General features: G+C 41.0%; 1 protein-coding gene across 1 annotated transcript; it reads right to left on the reverse strand.

The window, feature by feature from the left end:
• On the reverse strand, positions 103-27129 carry MTPAP (mitochondrial poly(A) polymerase). The gene is given in 10 exon segments (XM_021386295.1): positions 103-12987; positions 12990-13302; positions 15044-15117; positions 15204-15296; positions 16489-16715; positions 18863-19074; positions 23236-23460; positions 23782-24015; positions 24535-24707; positions 26971-27129. Coding segments are annotated over 10 exon segments (1728 nt in total). The 5' UTR covers positions 27101-27129; the 3' UTR covers positions 103-12940.

Here is a 27700-nt window from a genome sequence, read left to right on the forward strand (position 1 = left end):
TGGTGTCACAGATATCAAACCAGGAAGATTAAAGTGTACCTCATGATCCACATTCTTTTTTTTCCCACTTCTTTCAGCAAAAAACAGTAGTGGAGTATTAAATAAGGTTATAATATCTTGTTTTATTAAAAGCATCACCATTATCTGAGCATCTGAAATGATTACGTTTTTGTCACAGCACCAGCTGAGCTATTTCTTGGATCAGTTTTCAAGTTCCAGATGAGTTCTCATTCTCCCAGATACACACTAGCTCATTTACAGAAATAAAGAGCGGCCCGGATGGATGACTGACTCACCAGACCTACTGGCATTCATCACAGCGTGATGCTTCCACAGAAGACATGCCCTGTTTCTTCTTCCCAGTATAAACTTCTGTGTCATTGATACTGAAAGAGATTTGTCAAAGATGCCTAAAAGGATTGGGATTCAACATTGGAGCCCTTTGAAAATTCAAGTTGCATTTACATATGGATGCTTCGCTGTGCCTGATCTTGGTGTTCAGACTGTTTGCATGCATTTTGTGCAAGAGCACTGTAGCAGAAACCAAAGAACTCTTCCAATATTATAATATATATATTATACATATTTATGCCTTTATTCGTAATCAATAACAATCAAGATCCTCAGCTGGTGACTTTTGTTGAAAGCTCATAAGCTACAGATGCTTTCACAATCACGCTGCCCAAGGCTTCAGAACACTGACCTGTAGGCAGGCAGACAGAATTTCCTTGGCTTTGTTTAAATTAAGCCTCACCAGTAAGAAAAAATAGATGAAATCAAATTCTCGTGTAGAGGCTGAAATAAAAATGTCGAAGTTACAACCCACTTTCCTTCTGAATTGTGTTGCAACTTAACATCTTTGATTTTAAATTTATTATTGCCTCACTTGCTATTTTTCCTGTATGAGACAGATTTTTGTAAAATAATTAACTGTACCTCTGAGAAAAGAATTGCTATAAATGGTTAGGTCTGATGGAGGGAGGAGAACAGTCTCCAAAAAGTCCACATTGTGCTAATAAACATGCCAAGAAAAAGTAGGATCATCAGACAACATCATGTCCAGCCATCAGGATTTATTTCCTCCTTTCCAGAGAAAAATAAATGAGTGCATGATCTGATCTTGGAGCGCTGCCTCCAACTGCTTCAAGAATCTATTCAGATCTCAAGGTATGGGGACAAAGTAAATGTTTCCTTAATTGTGTACGAAGTGGGGCCTAATCAAACATGGCTCTGGCCACAGATGTTGGGAAACTCCCCAACACACAGACCTTGCCATAACACATTTACCTAATGCTGCAAGGCACTGTGCAGTTCTCCCAGTGTTACAAGAAGAATCTGACAGTCAGCATCAAGGAGATGCATCATTTAGGAAAGAGTTCTATGCCTAGACCAGGAAGGCATAATACACACCTCAGCTTCTCCTGTGTGTAGAGCAGTGTTATTTGTAGTGCTTCTGTTTATGTAGCTGATGGTAACAAAGAACCACAATGGACAAGCCTGGAAACTGGAGCCAGAGTTGGTTGCGGGGAAACATGCTGAGGAACGCCATGCTATGGAGAGTGGATGGTGTCATCCAAAGTTAGCAAAAGAAAGCATTCCCAGCTCCCTCCCATGGCGCGCAGAGATAAAAGCTTACCTCTTGATCTTCAATCGCAAAAGGCTTTCCTGGAAGGAAGAGACGGCAGGGGAGAGCCAGCAGACTCCCACAAGAAGACGTGTTGTGACAATGTGCAGTGAGGCATCCAGTAAAGCATTACAATGCATTAAACAACATGATTATCCCCAACATTGCTTCCTGCCAATACGTGAAGCTGGTGTTGACTGGATAGGTTAAAACAAAACTGACAGGTGAACAGGTTTCTGATGCACTATTGTAAGCTTTAAAAGGCACAGACATGCAATAAAAAAAATAGAGCCAAGTTACCTGCTAATTTCCCCTGACTCTTAAGTACATGAAATACCTCCACGAACATAAACTGCTGTCGGGTAGTCACAGTGGAACAGCGTGATTGAGTATTTCTAGGGGCCTTCTCCTTGCCACAGACCCAGATTTTAATCTAAGAGCTTGGGTAAAGAGTAAATGAGCTGTTTAACCTGAAGAACTAAACCTCCTTGTGTACAGACAGCATCCAGCTATGCCAGCTAGACAGCAAGTATTTCACAGCAAATTGTTTATAGCCTACCTCTGCCAGGGGAACAATTTAAGTACTAAAAGCACAGTTTTTTTTCTGCAATGCTTCCCATTCCCAGACTTCTTTGTAAAGTCTGCAAACAGAGATGCCAACATACCCCATTCCGACCTACATAGCAAACAATTGGACCTGTGTTCGTGCTGTGTTATCAGAGAAATGAATCATTGTTGCGTCTCCTCAGTGTCCTGGCAAGACAGGGAATTTTCTGCTGGGAAGTGTTAGTTGAATCCCACACCTACTGCTATCATGACACCAACTGCGTATTTTCTGTTTATCACAGAGAAGAAAAACACCCAGCAGGAAAAGGCTTAGCTTTAAATTCTGCTTTTTGCCAGTACAAACATGGGAGCAAGTGAAGCACAACTTTGAAAGCTTTAGCTTATTGAACTCCAGAAGAAAATCAAATCAAAACAAAACAAAACAAAACAAAAAAAAACCATCATCAATCTTTTTAGAAAAACAGAATAAAGATTCTAGAGAAAAGCATTCACCTCACTCCAGACATTTACATAATTTGTGCAAATGTGAGGAGTGGCAGTGGCCACACTATAACATCATCGTCCACTATCTCTGTATCTGAGAAAAATTTCAGGGTTGTGTCCTGCTGTTACTGGAGTCAGAATGAAAAAACTTGCTGGGAATGGGGAATAGGGATGACAAACAGTTCTTCGCCTTCTCAGGCTTAAGGATCAGGTAAAACAAACAGATGACTTCAGAAGTCCCTGGATCAGCTTGGCAATGAGAGGTCCCCACTGAATCAGAAAGATTAACTTCAGGAGAAGGCATCCATTCCTACTGGGAGCAAGCAGCTGGCGGCCCTGAGTATTTATAGACTCCTGCAGTAATGGTGGGTGGGTCTGGAAAAGTCTAGGAGATTCAGACTAGGTGTCTCTGAATGAAGTCTGCATTAACCTATGTGATTTGAAGCTTCTCTCTTATCAGCATTTGGAGCATAAAATCATATCACTTATGCCTAACTGCCACATACTTGTAACCCTATACATGTGGGATAAAACTAAATCAAGACAAACAAAGATGTCTGTATTCTCCCTCTATAATTTATAAGGATAAAGGCAAGTTTTTTGCCAGGGCAGGGGTCAGGAACTTTAGATAGTCTGCTTGAAAATAATAATTCTCTCACCATTAAGAGATATCATTCAGAGTTTGTCAGATATCCAAAAAAATATTTCTGCTTTCTCCATCAGAAACCATGTTTTGTGAGTGACATAGTCTTCACATATCACCATTTACTTAGACAAAATATTAATCATGATGTGGTTGGAATGCAAGAAATGCTCCATCTCTAACCACAACTCAATAGCGCTCACTTTGACTTTTGTTTTGTTTGGAAGATCCCGAAAGATAAACACCTTTGTTGCATGAATTTAAGCTAGCCGACACATAGCTCAGCTTTCTTAGCATTGTTTTCTTGCTTTTTGTTTTTGCGAGTTCTTTAGCTGCAGTTCTCTAGACCACGAGGGGTTCTGAGATCAATATTTAAAACCATTGCTCTGGGAAATGCATTCTCATTTCAGTATGAAACAAAAACTGCCTGCATCTGAGGAAGGAAACCACTAGTAGTTACTTTATCACACCGAAGACTCCAACAGCACAACAGAACAGTAACTTACTGACCAAACACAGATCTTTCTACTTTGTTATTTATCTCCTAGAGGAAATATAAAATTAATTGCTGCAAAACACTTCAGAGATTGAGAATATTGTCTACACTAAAGAGGGGATTTTAAATATTAGAGAGTGTATATGAGTGAAGGGTAAAAGTCTGGTGCTATCTATAAGCATTGGGATTTTTAGAGTAGCTGAGAATGGTAATATTTCACGTTCCTAAGCCAACTGCAAGGCAAAGCCTCTTAAAGATGGATTTCATTGCAGAGCTAGAGTAGCTAAGGTCTTTAGTGTCTCCACAAAAGAGATTATGGTCATTTCAAATGAGATCTTGCTTTCCAAGCTCCCGTATCAAGCAATTAGAGCAAACGCGCTTTTGTTGGGTGTCTAAAGATAATTATCAAAATAAAGAGGCACGAATCACCTGAAGATGCCCAAAGCCATTCTCTATACCGCATTTTTGGAGTCACTAAATCTTTGAATCCCATTTTGGGTTGGAGTCACTGATTCTTCTTTTTTGCTTACTGCAGTGGCCAATTACTCACAGTTGCATATATTCAATATTGTGATTTCCATTCCGTACACTCTCTCAAATCTTGCCCTTTTATAAAAGTACTGCATCACTGAGAGGACTACAGAAAATTAATGGAGAAAATCAAATATTTTCAAAGAGACAAAGCATTTTACTTTTTATTGACAGTTCATTATTTCTTTCCAGTATATGATTATTTTTGATGAATAATCTGATAGTAATTTCCATTATCTATGAGACCTATATGTATTCTTCCCATTCCTCCTCTCATCCTGAAAATCTCCAGCAAGAGCTCCTAGAAAAGGACTTCAAAAATCAAAGTGAAGATGTAAATATATGGAAAGTATTTAAATAATACTGCTTTTCCATCTGACAATCTAACATCTAATGTAAAGTCCTCTCTGCAGGAATAGCAGTTCCTGCAGTTTTGCCTCTGTCCAACATCAGAAAAAGAGATGCAGAATTACAGGAATTGTTCCACCCTATGGAGCGAGCAACACAAGTGGAAGCTGATGCCTTTGTAATTTGTCGTGCTTTGACTTCCCCCATCGGGCTGTGATGATAATACCTACAAGACATATTCTGGGAGTTGTTCCATGCAAGATTCCAATATAGGGCTGCACTGTTTACATTTACTACAAATTTGTATACACAAGAGAGCTCAGCATGGGAACAAAAACCCATCTCTGAAGGCTTTCTGTAAAACAAATTGAACATAATGTTCCCCATAATAACAGTGGGAAACAAATCCTTTTCAAAGAGTAAAGCATCTCAAAGCACCATATTTCTGTTTTCTAATACTACAGATAGTGTTAGACAAATGTCTTAGATGAACAAACTTCTTGAAAATATGTGTACGTATTGGTGAAGCCCACCAAGCCTGGCTAATGGATCTCTGTGTAGGCCAAGGAAAAGGCAGTATGAAAAGTTAATCTACGCAGGAGATCAAGCTGTCAAAAGTTGCAGTGCAATGGGTGCACGATGCTTTAAATACTACCCCACTTTCCTTGAACACAGCTGTATTCACTGCTGGTCCCCAGAACATCATGGGCCAAATGAAAAACTACCGTTTATTGATCAGATCAGATTATACATGATGCAATGAGATGACCTGCTGGAGAGGAGCTCTGTGGAGAAGAACTTGAATGTTCTTGTGGACAACAGGTTGGCTGTTAGCCAGCAGTGTGTCCTTGTGGCCAAGAAGGCCAAGGGATCCTGGGGTGCATTAAAAAGAGCATGGCCAGCAGGTTCAGGGAGTTGATCCTCCTCCCCTACTCTGCCCTGGTGAGGACACATTTAGACTACTGTGTCCAATTCTGGGCTCCCCTGTTCAAAAAAGACAGACATCTCCTAGAAGGAGTCCAGCAGAGGGCTACAAAGATGATTAGGAGCCTGGAGCATCTCCCATATGAAGAAAGACTGAGAAACTTGGGTATGAGGGGTCTGATAGACATTTATAAATATCTAAAGGGAGGTGGGAGGCAAATGGATGAGGCCAGGTTCTTCTCGGTGGCATGTAGCAATAGGACAAGGAGTAATAGCTTAAAACTTGAACATAGGAAGTTCCATACAAACACGCAGAAGAACTTTTTTATGGTAAGGGTAATGGAGCACTGGAACAGGTTGCCCATAGAGGTTCTGGAGTCTCCTTCTATTGAGATATTCAAGACCCTTCTGGACGTCTACCTGTGAGATCTATTTTAGGGTACCTGCTTTAGCACTCAATGACCACTTGAGGTTCCTTCCAACCCCTGCAATTCTATGATTCTTTGAAAAGCAAATGGACAGGAGAAAAAGAAGTAGGAAGGAAGAGAAATATTCATAATCAATAGTACTGGAGAGATTCCACAAGGAACTGGTGAGGAGAAAGGCATGCATGTACCTGCTGCAATCTCCTCCTGCAGAACAAACCTGGCAGAGTAATGTACTCCCACAATAATACTGAATGATTTAAGATTTGAAGTGTGGAGAACTAGGCACCATCTATTCACAGAATCACACAGAACCACAGAATTGTAGGTGATGGAAAGTACCTCTGGAGATCATCTAGTCCAGCCCAATTCATGTCAGAGTGGCAAAGCTGGTAACTTCTTGAGCATGTGAGCTTACCTCCAGGCTCAGGTTAGCTTTATGTGAATGTTAATCCTTGTTTTCAAGCAGTCCTGAATTACCCATGGTGTCTGGAAGATTTTTGTACTAGAAGAGAGCCTTGGAGGTAATTTGGAGGTGATAAGCAAGACAGAGCCTTTGGAACAGTTTTCCAGTGAATGGGATGATTTTGCTTCAAAAACTTGCTGATTGTTGATTCATCAGATCTCAAAAGCAGCTCAGGCTAGAAATCCTGAAGTTGCTTCAGCTGAACTCAGCACAGACCTGTGATTAGTTTGTTGGCAAAATTATTGAAATAAAGACTTTTTGTCTGTCTTTCCTACTCCAACGGCACACATCTGAACCAGTGTCTCCACATGGTGCTGTGCAGTCCTAAAGATGCCACAGCACAGCTGAAGCTAGCTCAAACGTGTGCAACATGCTGCTTTTCTGTCACAGCAACCTTGTATTTACAGCCTCTGGTTTTCCTCCAGATCCTTTTAGAAATTAATTTTTAGGCTGGATTTGAATATCCTAATTGGGCTGAGATCAGTGGCTGCAACTCGGCCAAGCTGGTGAGAGCAGCTTTCAGCTGTGAACAGTGAAGAGAGGACTACTATAACCCCCAGTTAAGTGAGGCAGTGATTGAAATTAAGGACGCAGGGCGATGTGAACAAGAGAGATTTCAAGAATATACAAAAAGACGAAAGCTGCCTCAAGTGTAAGGATGCAAATGTGTGCAGCCTGGGGAACAAGTGGAAGGAACACATGCAGTTAGTACAGCAACACTGGAACAGCTAGATGATGGTGATGGATGGACACACTCCTTGGTAAAAACAAGGAGGAAAGAGGGGAAGATTTGGGGATGAAGAGGATTGCCCCTTTTGTGAAGGAGCAGCTTGGACATTTGGGTTGGACAGCAGTCTGCCTGAGAGCATGGCCCAGGATGAGAAAAGAGGCTGGTAGGAGTGACAGGATGACAGGGGTGCATTACAGTCCTGCTGATCAGGATGATAAGGGCAGACCAGCACTGGAACAGGTTGTCTGAGAAGGTTGTACAGTCCTCACCCACAGAAATTTTCAAGACACGTCTAGATAAGGGCCTGAGCAACCTAGTCAGAGCTCACAGCTGATCCTGCCTGAGCAGGAGGCTGGAGTACGTCCAAAGGTCTCTTCCAACCTGAGTTATCCTGGGATCTGAAGTCCATAGGATAGAACCACAAGTGGGTACTGCAATTTCAAAACTGAGGCAAACAGCATCTGCTACCACCTAAGAAGTCCCAACGCTGTGACTGTGTCTCAGCCAAGAGCATGATGCACACAGGTCCTTACACAACCAATGGCTGAAGATCACAGCTTTGGAGTCCCATGAAGCCCCAGAGGAATAGTGGAGTAGTAGCAACCGCAGCAGAACCCACTCCTGAAGCTCTTGTGAGCATCAAAATCTAAAGCAAGAAAAAAAGCAAAAAAAAAAAAAGCAAACCTGGCAACAAGTGTGAACTTAAAGTTAATGTCCCAGAGAGCATTTTCTCAGGGCAAGGAACTTTGAAATGTTTCCAATTTCCCTCACCAATTAAGAGTCAGGGAATGTAAGACGGCACTAAAAAGTACTCCCTGTGAGGGAGGGGGCAGAAGGTCAAAAATGTGTTTAATTTACTGATGTTCCCTACTCTGCGTTGCTGGGGAGGACACGTGTATCAGCAACAAGTTTAAGAACTAAAACTTACTGCCTCGCTCTTGCTGAAACATCGTTTACATCCCTTAGAGCCTATGAGCGAGCTCTGCAGTACATACCATCACCACTCTCCTTTTTTGACAAACATCCAACCCTTGTTTTTACTGACAGAACCATACTGATTGTTTCTAACCATTATCAGTGCAATAAGGCTGCTGCTCTCAGGAAATTAAAATCACATCAGCCCTCTTGATTTGCGACATACACCCCCTCAAGCCAGCATCCTCTTGCTGCAGGTGGTTTCTCAGCTCTTCCCTCAAGAACAAGCTGTCTGGCAAAAGCTGACCAGCTGCCCTCCACCCCCTGCCTTCAAATTCCTCTAAGGAGGCTGCCAGGCTGATTCACATTGCCAATGAGAACAGCTCCTGTAGGCTCTGCTGAGCAGCTGGCCTCCAGCGCCCTGAACCTGCAGGTACCTGAAACAAGCACCTGTGCACTTCCATTGCTGCAGCAATGCTTTTGACTTCTAGCAGTTCTATTCAGAAGTTGGCCTGTAGCCAGGACAATTGTTCAGAACTATTCCCAGAAAGGACAGACAGTCTAAACAGAAACATGATGCTGAAAGGCTCTGCATATATAGCAACCACGTTTTGCCCTGCCTTTTAAGGAATTCTAAGCAGCTTGAATGCCTACGTGCATTTACAAATAAAGCACATTGACCCAAAGTTGTGTTTCAGAGTCATTCAGTTGTATACACAAAATACTTAGTTTATTGGTAGTTGACATCAAGCACCTTGTGTCTGTGTCAAAATTCTTATAAAGTCTTTCTATGTGAAATCAAACCAGTGTGAATATAGTGCACATAGGTATACGCTGTCACAGCTGTGCTGTGTGCTTCTGTCTGTTGTGCCGTTCTCTTGGTACTGCACTGCAACAGAATAGTTCAGTTGAAAGAGACCTACGAAGACCAGCCACCTGACCACATCAGGGCTAACCAAATGTTAAAGCATATTAAGGGTATTATCCACATCTCTTCAACAGTGACAAGCATGGGACATCAACCACCTTGCGAAGAAAGGAAGGCTGTTCCAGTATTTGACCATGCCCAGGGTAATAGAATTTTCCTAATGCCATCAGTTCCCAGGAGCAGAGCCCAGCACCTCCCTCTCCTTCCCTTCCTTAGAGAGCTGCAGAGAACAGTGAGGTCACCTCTTGGCCTCCTCCGAACTGAGAAAAGTGGCCTCAGCCCCTCCTCACCAGACGTCCCTTCCAGCCCTGTCACCTCCTTTGGTGCCCTCCGCTCAATGCTTTCAAGCACCTTAATGCGGTTTTAATATCATGGAGCCCAGAACTGTGTGCAATATTTCAGGTGATGCTGCTCCAAGGCTAAATATAGTGAGAGAATCACCGCTTTTGTCAGGCTGGCTATGCTGTGTGCAATGAATCCCAAAAATACATTTACTCCCTTGACTATCAGGGGGCACTGCTGGCTCACGCTGAACCTGCTGTCACCAGCACCCCCAGGTCCCTCCTGCTGGGCTGCTCTCCAGCCGCTCATCTCCACGTGTACCTGTCCCGCATTGCTCTGTATCAGCTGCAGAATCCAGCATTTTCCTTTGCTGAACATCAGGCTGTTGATGGTTGGTTACCCAGTGCTCTGTTCCAGTGTGTCTGGTTCAGGCTTCTCATCCCTCCAGAGAGCCAGCAGCACCTTCCAGTTTAGCATCCTCAGCAAGTTTGCTGTTGACACATCTAGTCCCCAGACATGCAAGACCTTCAGCAAATTCTTGAGGGGTCCTTCACTCTGGAGTGAACCCTGTCAGGCCCTGCAGACTGTGAACACTGAGCCGATACAACTATTCTCTTACAGTTTTGGCAACCACAGATCACTGCTCCCTCAGTCATGAGTCATGTTCCTCCAACTCACAGGACCAGCAACCCAAGAACTATCATTAATATTAAAAACAGGGGCAAAATATGCATTAGATGTCTCCACATTTTCCTCATTCCAGCTTGTTAGGTAACATTCATTGTCAAGTATCAGTCCAGTGTTTTCCTTAGACCTCCTCTTCCTGTTGACATATTTAAAAGATCCTTTTTTGTTGTCTGACACCACAATGGCCAGTGTCAACTTGAGCTGAGCTTTGGCGTTTCTTGTTTTCTCCCTACAACTGTGAACTGTAGCTCTTTAATCTACCTGTGAAGCCTGACCTTGCTTCCAGAGACCATAGGTTATTTTTCTGCCGATATTCCAAAAGGAGTTCTCTGTACAGCAAAGCTAATATTCTCTTCTACTCACTTGACACAATGGGGTTGTTTGCTCCCGAGTTTTTAAAAAGTGGTTTCTTAAGAAGTGACCAGTCCTCATAGAGCTCCTGAACCCTCTAAAGCAGATTGCCAGGGAATGCTGCTAACCAGCTCCCTGAGTAGCTTAAAGTTTGCTCTCTAAAGATCCACGGTGGTAACTCTGCTGACCTCTTTTGAACTCAGCTATTTAATGATCACTGTGGCCAAAACAGCCACCTACCATCACACCTCCCACGAGACTTTCCCTATTCTCAAAAGGCAGTTTTAGGAGGGCACCTGTCCTAGCTGGCTAAGCACTTGTGACAGGAAGTTATCTTCAACGTGCTTTAGGAATTTCCCAGACTTGCTTATCACAGTCCTAAATATTCCCAATTTATGTCTGGGAAGTTTAAGTCTCCCAAAAGGATGAGAGTTACTGATCCAGAGATTTCTCTTAATTGTGGAATACCTTGTCTCTGTCATCACGGATGGGCGATTGACAGCAGGCACTCACAACAAAATCTGTTTGCTATCCTTCTCCTTAATCCTTGCCAGAAGCTCTACAACATCGTCTCTACATGGGGATCCCTGTTACCCGTTCTATTTAACAGGGAAAGAGACAACTCACAAGTACTCAAGTGTCACCCTAATCTTCAAAAGCTTCAAAAAGGTTCCAAGTCTACTGCTTGGAAAACAGAGGAAAACGTATCTAGGTTCTATAAAGTTTAAGTTAGCAACAGACTGCTCACTGCATCCATGCCAAGCTTGCTATGAAAAGGTTTGTGTTAGCACCAATAGTAAGTTACAGCAAACTTCATCTAGCCTCCAAAAAAGTTCATACACTAGCACAGAAATTTAAGTAGAAAGCTAAGTTTGAATTTCAAGGCTCAAGGAAGTTAATACAAGGATTAATTCCAGTGACTAAGATAATAAATCCATAAGTCATTCTTTGAGAAAACATTTATAAGTGTGAAATGGACACATATGAATATTATTTCAAAATCTAAATAAATTAATATAGCATTGATCTGTCCCTCAAAGTCTATTTAGACTGTTAACCGCTGAACAATACTTCTCCTTACCCAACAGTATTTTTACAAATACTTTGGAATTACACATTACTGCCTATATGATCTCCAATAAATATATCTCAGGGAAAAGAGACACACACTTATCAAATGATAAGCCCACACCAAAGTATATACTAGTACAGCATTAAAGAATCTAAAAATATTGAAAATGAAACAGTTACCATAAACATGAATATTGCATCTGTATGACAACCTCTGAGTTACAGTAACTTCTTGTACAGTACTTCTTTAAGAGTCAAAACAACAGTCTGTGTAATTGTTCTTATCATGCTTGCCATTTAGTTTTAATGCATCAGTGGCACAAACAGGACAGGCAGAATAATCACAAATCTACCTGGAAAATCTGTCATTTGTCTGCTCTCTTTCCATTTCTCTTTCTGTCTCCATTCCTTCCAGCCCCCTCTATACTCCTCCAAAAACACTCTTTTGTGGCATAAGCACAAGAGAACTCAATGCTTTCTTCAAGACCATGAGAAATGTTGACTCTTGCTGGCCTAGCTGATCTGAAACATGGACAGTTAGCACCCCACGGAATATCTGAAAAATAAGACAGGACTGTGGACTCAAGTAAGGTATGGGATTTGCTGGGGAATCCCAAAGAGGATAAAGACAGGAGCAGAGATAATGAGAGGAAGGTCTTGGTGCTGTCCAGCAGGCAACAACTTTCAGGAGAGTGATAAGGCCAGAAGGGCACCAAAAAAAGCCGCTGAACCTGAAGCACAAGCTTAAACTGAAGTTGAAGGCAAAGGAGAAACACGAGCAGATACGTAGGTATGAATGGGAACAAGTCCTTTGTGTACAAAAAAAATAAAGATTTGGTTGAAGAAGTTTGAGAATAGGTGGTAAGCATGAGAGCAGACCCACATTTTCAACACAAAACAGGTGCGCTATCCCTGGAGAGCAACGATCTATGAAACTGCAAACCCTGTTATCTAATTCCATCCTCTTTATTTTTGTCTTGGCGCTATCCCCATGAATTTAAAACAATTACAAAAATAGATACATGCACTTTAGTTTTACTGGCTTCCTGAATGTGATTGCAGTGGAAGCAATGGTTCGAACGTTCATCTTCTTTTCAAATGTGTTTTTGCTGAAAGGTGGTTGCTTCTTGAGCTTTTACTTAACCAAACAGAATTAACCAAAACAATTCCCAATGGCTTTTTCCCAGGCTCCTCTTTTCTTCTGTTTTTTCTTCTTTGAAGAGTGCCCAATCAAAGTCTACTTCCAATATGTATCTGTAAAATTTGCATTTTAATGCTCTTCATTCATAAAACAGATGGAAAAGTGAAGAGTAAAGGAGGAGATAATGTACAGAAAGAGAATAGACCTGTACAAAAAACATCACAATGACAACCAGAGGTCACCTGACTCTCCATTTCACCACAACAGAAATATTAAAAGTAATATTCTTCAGACTGCGTCACATTCAATTCCTAAAACAGAATAGCAGCTACTGTGTTTCTGTGCTCAAAGTCACTTTCCCACTGCTTTTTGTAGGTTGTTTGCATCACTTAACTTTAAAGAGTCCAAGAGACTTTTGATTGTTTCACTTCCTATTCCCTTTGTCCTACTCTTGATCTTGTTTGGATTACTTTTTCCAAATGGTATCAGTACGGCTGCCAGTCCCCAGGGCTCCTTATTGATCATTTGCTGAGTTTTATCTTCCTTCTGTAAAATCCAGGCACTTTCTCTGGCCACAGCTACAAATTTCTCCAGCTGTGGCTGATTAACATTCTTGCTGATATTAAGGTCTTGTTCAAAGGGATTCCAGATATAAAGAGGAGACGACTCAGGTTTATTTACTTCCTTTCCCTGCAGATAGTGTAAAGAAAAAAGCTAAGTTGCACATATGCATTATATGCTGAGCAAGTAACAAACCACTTGAGTGACTACATTAAGAGTTTTTTGACCCAGAAGACCAATTTCTGGGGAAAAAAATAGGCATTATTAATCAAGTTAATTTTCCTGTCGCTCTGAGCGTATGACTCCTGTTCTCTAAATCCTCTTAGTGGCTGCTTTCCTTGCCACATTGAACTTAGATTTCCTTCAAGGCAAAGAATGTACAACAACAACTTACCCCGTCTTTTTGGCCACTCTCCCATTTGCTTTTCCACAAACCTCAAACTTCACTCACTGCAATCTACTCCTATCTTCATTTGTGTATGGGCAGCGTGAGTGTCATGTTAACGTGCACAGCCTACTCTGATAAACGACTTCATGAGCTTAACCTGTTCAAATCATTTCTCTCGCACTGTTCATTAAGAGCTGGTACGACAAAGCAAGGTTACTGCATTGGCTGAAATTCTCCCCAGTTCAGTTTGTCATTTAAGTACAAAGATATTTAGATCATGGTCCACTTTTGTGCGCATAGTATAGTATAGTACAAGTTGTTGACAACGATGCAGTTTGCTATTTAAACACACTTCCATCACAGTGCTTATCAGCACTCCTTAGGTGACTTGCTCCGCATTACAGCATCTCTACAAGCCTTCCACTGCGTGCCCTAGCAGGAATCTACCAGCTAATGCTAGTCCAGAAGCATTCACGTACGTGCTGCATACCCTTGCTGCAGGGCTAGGACGACTAGTTAAACAGAAAAACAGCCACAGCACAGACATTTCCCCTATCCAGTTCAGGCTCTGCACATGGATGTTTGGTTGGTTATTTTTTTTAACTTGTCTTTTAAGGCGTAGTGGCAAACAATAGTCACCCAGCTTAATTAATTAGTTTGTAGATCAACCTGTACCAGAAAAACAAACAAAAAACTTTTATGCCAGAAACTGGTAGTGCTCAAGTAGGAAATGAAACACAACCAAGAGCGTCCACACAGCAACACTGCACTGAAGCCCCTTATCCTGCAAGAAGTCCAGCAGAAACAGGTACTAATAGTTAATGCATTTACATATACGTGGCTATTACATTTGCATATACATATACACACAGAAATCCCCAAAGAGCATGACTTAACTATATAAAGAAACCAAGATGACAGTGCAGAGCTCTTGGTAAGCATACGATCACGTTATCTGTCGTGCTCACTGAGTTGTAACTCTGCTTACTGTAGGTTGATGGTAACCGCAGTAAGAAACAGAAGTGTGAAAAGCAAGTTTCAAAACTCAGTTTAAATTTTAATGTGGACACTGTTTGGATTTGTACTCGTAACGTTAAATGCAAAGTTTTTCAGCGCACAGGGTTTGTTGCTGAGTTTTGCTATGACAGACATTGTGACATTTTAAAGGTTTCTGCTTTTTAAAAAAGACACTTTTTATACAGGGTGGTCACAAAAGAATCATAAAGACTTAGCATTAGAGTTTCTGCTTTCCAACATACACAAGTACTGACATAGCACCATTAAGAACGTTACAGTAAGTAATCAGGATTTGAGAAGAAAACTCTTCCTTCAAGCAGAGGACTCAGTTTCTGGAGACAACCAATTTGAATGCATTTTGTATAAATAATTAAAAACAAAAGTGGTTGTTTAACATATGCAGTTCCTCAAACCATAGACAATAGAAGTTTAATTGATAGTGATGAGAGAATAAAATTCAATTACCTTTCGAAGATTTAAGGAATTCTTTCTGAAGTCAAAGTTTCCAAAGTACTGAAAGAAGTCACACAGCAACTCGTCTAAGGGAGAGAAGACCAACTAGCATTAAGGAAAAGATTATCTTCAACGTGCTCAGAAAAAGTAAAGTTAATGAAGATCTACCTACCAAGTGTTTCTGTATTTTTGGTAGGCTTAATCTTGCTTAAATCGCTAACAAATGAGCAATCAGATCCTCCAATTACATGTTTGTCTTTTTCATCTGAAAGAAAAATGGCAAGCGTATTTTGAAGAGATAAAGAATAAAATGCCATTGTACGTAATAAAATTCAGATATAAGACATGACCGAATTCAGTGAATGGTATCATATTAAGTAAAGGAAATTACAAATTCATGAACTCTAAGTTAAGGATTCAACTTAAATGGGTAAAGATTTCAAAGGAAAAAAAGTCTTTGGACAAACTAAGGGAAAGAAGCATGAGGAGATGGTGTATTTTCAAAAACCTACAGAATGTATGTATGACATCTACATATCTCTGAAGTTAAAGCAACTAACACGATACCTCTGCATACAGAGCTTTACAATATACTAAAACAGTACAATTTTCTGAGGTTAATTACTACACAAGGGCATCAAGAATCACATCCAAAGCATCCACCTTCTTTTTCTGAAAAGCTATTAGGAATGTCTCGTAAAAATTTCATAAATGGCTGTTTCATCATTCTGTGTATACAAGTGCTTGATTTATTTTGAGAGCTTGTTGGTAACTGCTAATGGAAACGTTTGAAATAGTTTTAAAGCAACAGAAGCAGATCTTCTTCTCAAAGCCTTCAAGGAAGCATATCAAGAAGCTGTAGAAAAAAGTGAGGAATCAAGAGTTTGGGATGTCATTCTCCATGCTTCGTTCGATTAGCTGAAGATAACACACTGTGAAACTTAGATATTGAAACAGTCAGAACAACTTGCTTGTTAAGATAAAAAATTATTTGTAATTGCCCTGAACAGTCTAATAACCCTGAAGGTTATTAGAAATTGTCTGGAACAAGAATATAGGTACACTTGGTGTCTATAAAATAATACATATCATATCAATCTGCACAAAATCCTTAAAAACTGTAGGGACATTTGAAATCTTACGAGTCTGCTACAAAACAAAAAGAAACAGCATGGGAGCACTGACCAAATAAATGATTTTAATTTGTCCGAGGCACGGAGCAAACCTCTGAGCAGAATTAAGTTGTGTACTGAAAACTCATGTATTTTGCATTTTAGGATAAATTATTTTTACAAAAAATACAAGTGAAGCTTATACGGTCCCTCAAACATAAGCATAGACAAAACACATTGCTATTTGAAAGCATATAGAAACGGCTTGGGTTTATTCCTAACCTCACGAAGTTAAAATAACTGTGAAATTCATCTCAATCTTTTCTCACAAACTGCTGCCCTTACCTGCCAGCTCTTTAAGTTGGTCTAGTGTTGGAATGACAGGTGGTGATCTCTTTTGCAGAAAAAACATGATCATCATGGTTAAGGAGAAGTTTGTAATCCAGGCACCGGGCACGCTATTTGTAAGTCCATGAACACGGGCCCAACATCGTAAACTGAACACTAGAGCTCTTACACGGGGATCAAGACAGCCATAGATATACAGGAGTTCTGAACATCTTATAGCAATGCTGAGGAAGAGAAGAAAAAGATGTAAATAATAATGCAATTATTATTGTTATGCTAGTGCTGGCCGTTCAGCACTAGATTGTCAGTCGTAAGGGAAGAGGGTATCCATATAAAAACAAACAAACCAACCAAAAAAATCCATACATAACTTTCATTCATTAAAAAAATAGATAAAAGTGTCTGAAATAGTCCAGCATAATGTATCTGATAACTTCCAAGAATAAAATGGATACAGTAAATGGTAAACAACAATACCACACTTGTGCTGCTTCCTGTTTCCTTGTTCCACAGATAGTGGAAAAGAAAAAAAATATCCCATATTTGGAGTTAGAACTACACACAATCAAGGCCAAAACCACATAATTTAGCCACAATTGCCTTTGGAGTGTATTAAAGAACATCCCTATTGTGACACAGAGGGGGAAAAAATAAATATAAAAAAAACAGAATAGAACTTATTTTACAATGTCACTCTAAGGACTTAATTTATTGATTTTCCAAGGACTAATGTTCGAAGTTTGAAGTCATTCAGTTTGTGACAGCACAAAATGCATTTATTCTTGTTTTAAAACAATTCAGAAGTATTAAAAACATTTTTGGTGTGACTGGAAAAAATTTGAAGTTGTTGTTCAGCAAATTCTTCAAACAAACACAAGCAGACACTGCAGCTGAAAGCAGCAGCTTTGCTCCCAGGTGCTCACTTATTCCTACGTCACCACATCCATTGTGTAGATATGTGTTGACAGTTGTTTGTAATAACTATCCAAATCCAGGTCCTGCTGCAAAACAACTAGTCTGGAAGGATAAAGGTTTTCAGACGGATCAGCTCTATCTGTTTCATCATATGGTTGTACAAACTTTTTATAGTGTACAAATGGGAAGGCAATAAAGAGCAGAAAATAAATGGAAACAGGATGTGAGCACAAGGCTTACTTCGCAATTACTTTTAGTTTAAAGTGCTTGTTGAACTACCCTGCAAGAGTTTTTACTTCCATTCTTGCAACGAATTCCTCTAAAAATCCACCAAGGCATTTAGGGACGGCTGCCACATCAAAACTTTCTAATACCTGCACTTCTACAGTTTCATCTGTGAAGTTCTCCTTATGTCCATAAACGTTTGTTATTTCTCCAAGTAACAACACACACGCAATCCCAACCAACCAAACCACCCTTGGCAGAGAATTACAAAAAAATCTGCACAGAAACGTATGTTGACTCTCACTGTGGCTAAATGTATAGAAGTAGTGTTAATGTTATGACAGTACTGAGCAAACATCATAGAACTCCTGTATATTCTGAAACAGAACTTGGGGTAATTCAGGCAATTCAGTCTACGATCTGATTGCATCTGATGTGTGCGAATCACAAAATCTGTAGCAGAAGTTGAATCAAGAAGAACTTTGAAAGATAATCACTTGTGTTTTGCCATCTCCTAACAAATAAAAATGGTTACACACTTGTTTTTAATTATGTGCCTCTCTGCCAGTGCTACAGATGGATACTGGATTCAGGTGGTTATTTCTTAATAAAGTAAGTGACAGCAAAACAAATCAAACGCTTGACTATCAACCACTGGTCACCTAAAAACATGAGAGCAAGCTGAAAAAGGAAAAAGGTGCAGAGAACTATTTCTGAGAAGCCTGCTCCCTCTATTGGGCACTGCAGTGAATGGTACCAATGACAGTAAAACTTCAGAGCGCTTACTGAGGCAGTAAGTTAATGTAGCATTCCAGATACTTTGCCAGCAAAATGGGAGCAGACCCCAAAATAACTAGAGATCCAATGACTGTAGATCATCTGACAATTATCATAATGCAGCTGCTTAATTTGAAAAGCAATCCAAACAAGGCTTTGCATATACGTGTACATGAAGAGATGACTTAACCACGTTTGCTTTCAGTTCCTTACAAGCCAACTTTATTGGGTAGGGTGTTTTTCAGGTCTTCAGTTTCTGCTGGGAATTATTTACTATTTTGGAGAAGGAAATATTTAGCACATCGGGAAACTAAGTTCTAGTAGTCAAAAATATCCCTTTCAGACCCAACATTTGTATTTGTTAAAAAACACAGAACTGAGTAGACCGAACAGTTTTCATGACAAGTTTCCAGAACCTAGAATTGATCCTAAACCATTTAAAACCAGCTCTTACCTGTTGCTCACAGACAGGTCGCACTGGAATCCTGTTGGTTGATGGGAGAATTTCACCAGGGGGCAGCGAGCGTTGAGTATCTTCTGTACGCTTGAATACCCAGGACCAAAATTATCAAGACAATCACCAATTATAGAAAGAATCTTCTGAGTTGCTAATCTTTCCGACGGTAATCTTTTCATCTGATACTCCATCTCAAAGGGACCTTTCTTCTAACAAAAGATTTTTAAAAGTAAACCATTAGCTCTGGAACTAAAAAGACATTTAAGAACACTTCTGAAAGACTACAAGAATTTGCAAAGTAGTTTGTACAGTAAATTTTTCAAAGCAGCCTGCAGAACTTTTAAAAAGCTAAACCAAACTGCTTTTTCTTGTACAACCCTTTTCTCAGTGATTCAATTTTTCCACATTAATAGTGAGTACTTTGCTGTGAAGTTACTTGTCAGATGAGGGTGTAATGCTACTACATTCCTATCCCCTAAAATAATTCATTCAATTCCCAAGACGGCATATACATTGACTGAGAAAGGAAGCATACAATTGTATTACAAAGTAGGAGGGACAAAACATAACCAAACCATTGTCAATTTCAAACCACCAGTAATTCTATTTCATAACCTCAAAGTGCAATGTACCTTCAGTACAAGTATAAAGTAAAATGCCTTTTTTATTCAAAAATAAAATTAAAAAAAAAAAATCGGCATGAGGATTGCTTACTGCTTCCAAATGAAGGTAAGCTTCCTTAAGATTTAAAGTAATCACTTCACACCAGATGGACTTTCCAACAGATAAAAATGAGCGGTTGCCTTCTGACATAAAATTTCCCTGTAGATCTTTGAATTTTGAAATTGTTACATGTGCAGTTTACATCCCAGTACAATAACCTAGAAAGTCCGTTCTCTTTATAAGATGTTTTTAAGCATCAGCTAATTGTGCTTGCTGATCTGATATTCGGCAGTGACATCCTCCCATCTGAAATGTATAATGAATATAATGTGAACAGACATGATACAAAGAGCATTACACACAGACCTAACTAGTTCTCTAAGACACAAGTAAAGGTGGTCACTTCTGATGTCACCACACCAGTGCAAAGAATGCCTCGCAGACAGGCAGAACAGTTCAGAAGTCACAGACCTCGCGACCCCTTCCCACACACTCCTTTCAGGAGCTGAAATCTGTCTCCATGATAACAACTAAGGTGACCTTTCCTTGCTGCCAACAGCTCTTGAGCCAACATGTGTCTGAACATACCAGGAGAGTGGTCCTTAATCCCACTGGGCTGTGCAGCCGCATGCGACGGCAGCGCTGGCTCAAAGTGAAAGGAGCCTACAACCATGAACTCTGAGGTAGGCAATAGGAAAAAAAAGATAGGGACTTGGCTGCCATGTAGGCATGCTGATGTTTGTACCTCCATGTGACAAAAAAATATCACCATGTGCTTTCCCAGACAGCAGCTCAGTATCTTAGAAGCTGGATGGACTTTTCCATAATGATGAAACAGATGTTCCTAGTCTGTTGAAGTTGCAGATGGAGTTTTGGTTCCTCTTGTGGGAGAATGAAGTACTGACACCACTTGTTCCATCCCTGTGATTCTCCATCAACCCTTATCATGCCGCTCAAAACAGGTTTGGACAAACAACTACTTTGGGGTAAATTCATTACCTTCAGCAAGGAGCTTAAATGTTACCCTCAAACACACACAGTAACTTTAAAATTATCACAGAACTCTGCTTTAATTCATTCACTGATCTCCCAAACTGCCAACAAGTTGAAAACATAAACGCTCCCCTGATAATCTGCTCTTGGTAAAGAAACTATTTACCAAAGTACTGATGATGTGGACTGAAACATCTCCAGAAAGGCTAAGTATTAGGAGAACAACAGAGAATTAATAGTCCTTATGATCTGAGGCTTTGCATCATCTTAGAACATCTTAGTGAAGAAATGCTAATAAAAAAATTAAGCAAAGTTCTGTAGTCTAAGAAATCTTTCATTAGAATGACATCGCTCATTATGTCGACTAAAAGAAAATTTCCTTTTTCTACACCTTCATTTCAAAACTATTTTAGAAGTTGATCTCAAGTACAGGGATGTTAAAGTGAGATTTTCTGTTCCACTGATCTTACAAAATAGGACTGTGGCGACATGAATCACTCAATTTAAACTGAATTTATCAGCGTTCTATAATACTCTGTGATGTCCAGCCATGTTGCCACTTCAAAATTTTTTTTTTAAAAAGGGAAAAGTTTTCTAAAAATGGGCAGCTGTGATTACACTTGCCTCCCTACCTGATCCGAAAAGTTTTTCAAAACCGCAAACAAAAACTTGACTTCTCAGGATAAACGACACCAGCAGTCAAATGTTCTTTTTCGTGGCATTAATACAGGACTTCTGCAGAACGATGACTGATTTGATGTTCTCTTTTCCAGCTTTCACACATTAAGTAATACATTTTAGGTACAGTCACTTTTCTCAGAACTGGAATTAACGCCCTGCTGAAGTGCACGTGCTCGGAAATCATACGCTTACCAATCCAACGCAGTTTTTAACACTAGTCTGACTGAACAACTGATACATCCATATAAAAAGGATTAAAACAAATGTTAAACTGAGGGAAAGATGTTTTCACAACTAAGATTTGCCATGACCCATTGCCTTTTCTCCTTAGGCCTGGTTTGCGATTCTGAATTCATCTTCTGCTGCAAGACTGCCTTCAGAGTATGAGTTTTCCTTAGAAAATGTGATATGAAAGAAGGACTTTATTGCTGCAGCGCATCAGTACCAAACATCAGCTAGTTACAACATGTGCTTTGAAAACACGCATGTTAGACTTGAAAGATTTTTTCCCCAAAACTCAAGAGGCAACTAAATGTAAAGGGTTCTTGGATTTTAACCCTTCCAATAAACTCTCAGTGATCCTGTCCTTCAGCTGACATATCTTTCATTGTATTTGATTACTGCAATAAAACTGTGAAGAACTGTGAAGGTTTGAAGGCATATTTCTTTAAAAATCAAATTTAGGGCAATATAGAAGTAGCACAGAAAAGCTGAGCAAATTCCCAGTCTTCAAAAGCTTATGGCCATCATCATTTTTTAAGAGGAAAACAGAACTAGTTTTTCCCAAGCTATTACCATATAAATAAAGAAAACAGTTTTCAAAATGCCAGAATCACTTCATTACCAATTCAGAACTCATGAAGAATCCCAACTTCTTCACAGGATACTTATGGTCCAAATCCCCCTTCTTCCTGTCTCGATTCTCACCTCCTTCTTTCATATTTCCTTCTCCAATTCAAAAGGACATTTGCACTATCCACAGACAAAAAACAGCAGCAAGAGGCAAGAGCCTTTCAAAAATGCCTTCCTAGTCATTTCCCACTCTTAATGCCTGCATGCACCAGGACTATGATTCAAGGTACAACCTACTTTAAATAACCCTTACAACTTGAAGCTGTCCAAATCCCAACACTAAGCATATGACACTTGGTTGCACGGTACAGATTTCTACAGCCTCATATGGGTGAAGACACAGTTAAGATGAAATTTAATGAGTGCTGAAAAAGGCAACACTGTTCCCTGAATATTGCTTATTGGAAGTCTTGTGTAACCCTCCAACTTCTCAAGATACAGATGGAAATTCTGTACTTTGGTCAGCAAATTCAAGTGAACATATTTCAGTTTCAAGCCTCTACACTTGCTTAGTAAGCACCACTTGCCTTGGTGCTTACTGCTGCATTATCAATGAGATAATCAAATAATTACAAAGTACATTATGGAAAGTGCAACAACAACTTAAAACATCTGCATTTTTATTTGGCTCGGTTCCTGTTTCCCTCCCAGGTCCTAGTCCCAGCACATCCTCAGGTTCCTTTCAGTAGTAAGCCAAACTAATTCCCTTCACAATTAAACCACGCAATGTTAACACGATAAATTGTCTCTGGGCAGACACCACAAACATGAACGGTGCTACCTGCAATTATTCACTAGTATTATCCCAGCAGGTCTCAACACCTCCACACACACTTACAGGTAAAGTTTCTGTAGAATTACAGTAACTTTTTAATCTGAGGAAAAACCATCTGACCGCACTCTCAAAATGCACATGCGCACACACGCATAAGATTATTATGTATCAGGATAGGGAGGACCCTAAAAATCACAGCCAACCTTTACATAGCATGAGTGAAGTCCAGCAGCTCCAAAGAAGCAAAAAAGCAGTAGGATGGGAAGGTCTGGTAATGCTGAACCAGCTTTGGAGGATGAAGGTTTTCTTCAGCCTGACAGTACACGCAAAGCCTACACAACCAGCAAATCATTTTCTTCCTATTACAAAGAAGAATGAAAACTGAAGCTGCACAGCATCATCTTACCATTTTTGTAGCATGCTTCAGTGTATCACGGAAGTCAAGAAACATGTCCACATCACATCCCAATTTGCCAAAGGTGTTCACTGAAGAGCCAAATGGTTTTACGGTGCTGTCTGGAAAATATGCCCGTGCAAAATCCTGAACCAGAGAACAGGCCAGATACCGGAGCTTGATGTTTTCTTCTGTAAGCTGATACTCATTCAGCAGAATGTACATTTGACTGCTTATCTATTTAGGAAAAATAAACATTGCAAAAACATAACGGTCCATTTTCTGTCTATTAATATATATTTTCATCCACTTACTATCACTACAAGTTGAAAGTTTTGTCTCAAACAGGTTTACTTCATACAGAAAAAAATACAATAATTTTGTCTATTTGTTTCAATGTATGACAACCAACTGACAATTCTAACATGGTTTTTTTTTGTTTTTTTTTTGTTTGTTTTTGTTTTAAACAGAAAAAAAAATGCTTTACAAGCTTCACACGACCACTTGCAAATCTTAAATGGACATGGTTTGTTTTCATTTGAGAGAACTTATACTTACACTGTCTGCATGACAAAGCTTTGGAATAAGCTCATTCACTGGAATGTGAGACTGAGGAGAGAGGTTTACTGGTCTTTCTTCAGCAGCTTGACTCCCGGGGTTTTTCAGCGTGAAAGTAAAAAGTCTCGATTTATATGGGACTACATGATGCTCTGCAGCCCTTGGAATTCCAGTAACGGCCTGTAGTGAGGCTACACTGCTCTTCTCAGAAAATTCTATTAAAGCATTAATACCCTAAAACATTAAAAATGGAAACAGACGGTGTTAGATAAATGCATATGAGCGTTGGACTGATTGCACTGACATTATTCAGATATGTCTGGGAATACTGTGGCATCTTAGTAAGAGTCCTGCAGCTGAACGACAGCTTCTGTACCTTAATACTTTTAAGACGGTTCTATACAAAAGGTAAAAAAATATATAAGCTATGTTATTCTTGGTAGTAAGCACTAAACATCTGTCTTCAAAAAGATGCATAAAAAAGGGTTAGCTCTATTTTCACACAATTAACAGTACGACATAAAAATGTCAAAGATTTGGTGTAAAACAGGTTGCGAGATTCACTTAAAAACAAGCATTGCTTAGGTAAATTAAATATAAACATTTGTTGTGCAACATCCTGTAAACATTAATAAAGACAAAAACTAATTGAAAATATTGTGTATAATATGCATAACTTAGATGCATGAAGCCAAATGATAGTGTTTCTTTTTGTCTAAGTCTAGATTTTACTGTATATTGTCAGCTACTTACACGATTTTCAAAAAAGAAGTAACTGTCAATTTTTCCATGGCTGGATAAATACTGCAGTAATTTTTTTTCATTAAGCTTCGATGGGCACTTAATTAAAACACTCCGATCCGCCTGCTCCAGTCGTTCTGTCTGAACCTCAGTGAATGTCTTCTTCCTCGCGCTGACTTCAGCATCTGCAAGAAGAAACAAGCATCAAGTTTTCCTTCTACACAAAGATTTAAAATTGATTTTTGTTCTCTCCTCTGGGGTTGAAAAACTAAACAAAGGTTTGCTCTTCCACCCCGGGAGGATCACAGCAAAACAGAACTCCAGAAAGAATGAAATACATTCAGAAGTGTATTTCTCTCACAAACACATACATTTTCTAAGAACAAAGAATAGGAAACGTAGGATGGAGGCAATAGTGACTTTCCTTGATGCCATGGGATGTTTGATGATACGAGGAATCTCTGCTCTTCTCTGATTTACTACTCACCATTAAAAACTCAGAACGAGTCTAGCAACGAGGTACCTAGCAATGGCACAAGACAGAGCTACTCTTTTGGCAAGCTGCCCTGGAAAGATAATTCCTTTTTGTCACCACAAAAACAGCACTTTCACCTTCGGAACAATTCTACACTCGCTTATTTTTACAACTCATCATCTTCCTTTACAGCAAACTCCTACACACAATTTTCTTTTCATACTGCACTTTCATCGACTCACATCAAATAACCCACAGATCAGTCACACCGTGGCACGCTACTGGCAATCTATACTACTGCTGACAGCCAACAAAACCAACATGGAAATAAGACATGCTGGAATATCCAGAAACACAGAAAACTTTTTTTTTTTTTTAATTGCATGCAGACAAAGGGGACACATCCCAAATCTGAATCATAATCACAACCCTGCATAACTCAAACTAATCAAACGACCACACCATGTTACCACAGGCTGTCAAAGGCTCCCTGTTCACACTACTGTTCATAATTCAAATTGGGAAGATGGAGAGCGTGCAGCTATTTCCCTGTGGCTACCACTTGCTACAAAGAGATTCAAGAAAATCTTAGTCTAATGAAACCTGTTAGCATTTATACTTGTTTTAAAAAATGTTTTACAGTTTCCTTCTGCCTTTCACACAAGCTTGTAAACACAAAGTCCATAGCTCAGTTGTATGTATCACTCATCAAAAGACTGGAGAAGCACAAGTGGCTGAGTATCAACAGTGGACAGTCCTCATTGCTTCTTGGCTTGTACTACAGGCAGCAACAATCAAGTAGGCTTTTAAGGAGAACATGAACTGTCACTCGGTTTACCTCCAACCAATGTCTATGCATATTATTTTCCCCAGAAGCAAAAAACAGCGTAAAGCGATGGAGACACAGAAGCAGCAAGTCTCACAGACCAGCAGCACAACCAAGAGATGAATGCAGACCTTCTCACTCCCACAGCTTCATGTATTAGCTCTGGCTGGCTACACACTTCTTGCTTAGTACACATCTGATTAATACAGCAGATGTGCTCTGGCATCTCTCCTTGGTTCTAAGCACAGCACAGACTCAGATGACTGCATTCAGTGGTGGCAGTAGGCATTCTAAATGCCTGAGAGGCAGTCATCATTGCTTTCTTCTCCCTGTACAACATTTCAGGTTTGTGCCAGAGTCTTGCAGTCACCAAAAAGGTGCACATCTGCACTGCTGCTGGCCTGCAGAGGTGCTTGATGCACCCTAACGCTGCCCTCCGTGTGCTGATGCTGACGTACCTGTTCACATAGCATAGAGCAAACCAGGTGAGACAAATGATTCAATGTATACACCAAAACAAGAAGGATTAACTGAAATCTGGATGTGCTCCTTCCCCCAGCTTGCTGCATGTTTGTTAACTCAGGCATACAAACAGCAACGAACTGTGTTTTTTTCTGTGTGACTGTTATACTACAGCCCGGCCTTCCCCACTGGCTGTGCTAGCTCCCACAGAACGCCTCTCAAGCTCTGAAACACGAGCATACACGTGGCCGCCTAATGCCCTTCCAGCTCTGAAGCAAGCGCACGGGCACAGGCCACAGGCTCGCTGCAGGGACCGAGCTGCGCGGCACGGCCACAGCACACCGCTCAGCCCTCACCGGTCCCTGCCTCGTGCTGAAAGTACAGCCAAACTCCTCGGTTGTTTAGGGGGACGGATACCTTCGTTTAACCTATCTGTGCCCTCCGCGCACGCAGTACGCCCAGGCCCGGCTGCATTCTGGGCCGGGAAGGCACACGCCGATTCCGCCGCCCTCGGGCGGCCCCAGCCGGGACACCGCGGCCCGCGGACTCCCCAGGGCCGCCCCCGGAGCGCCGCCGCCCGCCCGTCCCCCCGCGCCCCACGAGGAGATACGGCGGCCCGAGGGGAGCGGAGCCCGGCGGGGAGCGGGGCCCGGCGGGGAGCGCGGCGCGGCCCGCATCCCCTCACCTGCCTCCTCGGCGCCGCCCGCCCGCTGCAGCGCGGGCCCCGAGGAGTCGAGGCGGGCAGCCGCCAGGCCGGGGGTCAGCAGGCGGCCTCGCAGCAGGCACAGCGCCCGCCCGCCCGCGCGCTGCGCCATCACCCCACCGTTCCGCGCCGCCTGCCGGCATCACGCGTGCGCACAGCGCCCGGCCTACGGCGGCCGGCGGGGCTCAGCCACCTCCACGCGCCTCACAGCGGGAGTCCTGTCGGCCTGGGGGGAGGGAAAGGTGGGCACAGAAAGGTGGGCTTGGGGAGCCTGTGGCCCGCTGGGTGCATGAAAGTGTAGCTTTCATCTGAGTGGTTAATTAAAAAGGAGAATTAAAACGCGTCTAAGCAGTCACATATAAAACCTGTGGGCACACCGGTAGCCTAGATTAGGGGTCATGTTAGTGCCTGGTTAGCAGTGTTCCTTGGTGAGCTGTGCTCTTGTACGTCTCCTGTGAGAACTATAATTGCTGTGACTTTATTATCCTGACTCTGTATCCCTGGATGACCCAAAAGGCAGCGAGTAGACTGCTTTTAAAACACTGCCTTTCAATTAATACCCTATGTACCTACTTCACAGAGCATGAACTTTGGTTTCCTCTGTCTCTCCATACCAAGTACACAAGCTTCCTTAGGAATTCTACAGCATGTCCTTCCCAAATTCATTGATGTGGGGAGGGAGAAAATCCTCCTCTTTCTCCCTTTGAAGCTG

The sequence above is a fragment of the Numida meleagris genome, chromosome 2, assembly GCF_002078875.1.
Source record: "Numida meleagris isolate 19003 breed g44 Domestic line chromosome 2, NumMel1.0, whole genome shotgun sequence".
Taxonomy (NCBI): domain Eukaryota; kingdom Metazoa; phylum Chordata; class Aves; order Galliformes; family Numididae; genus Numida; species Numida meleagris.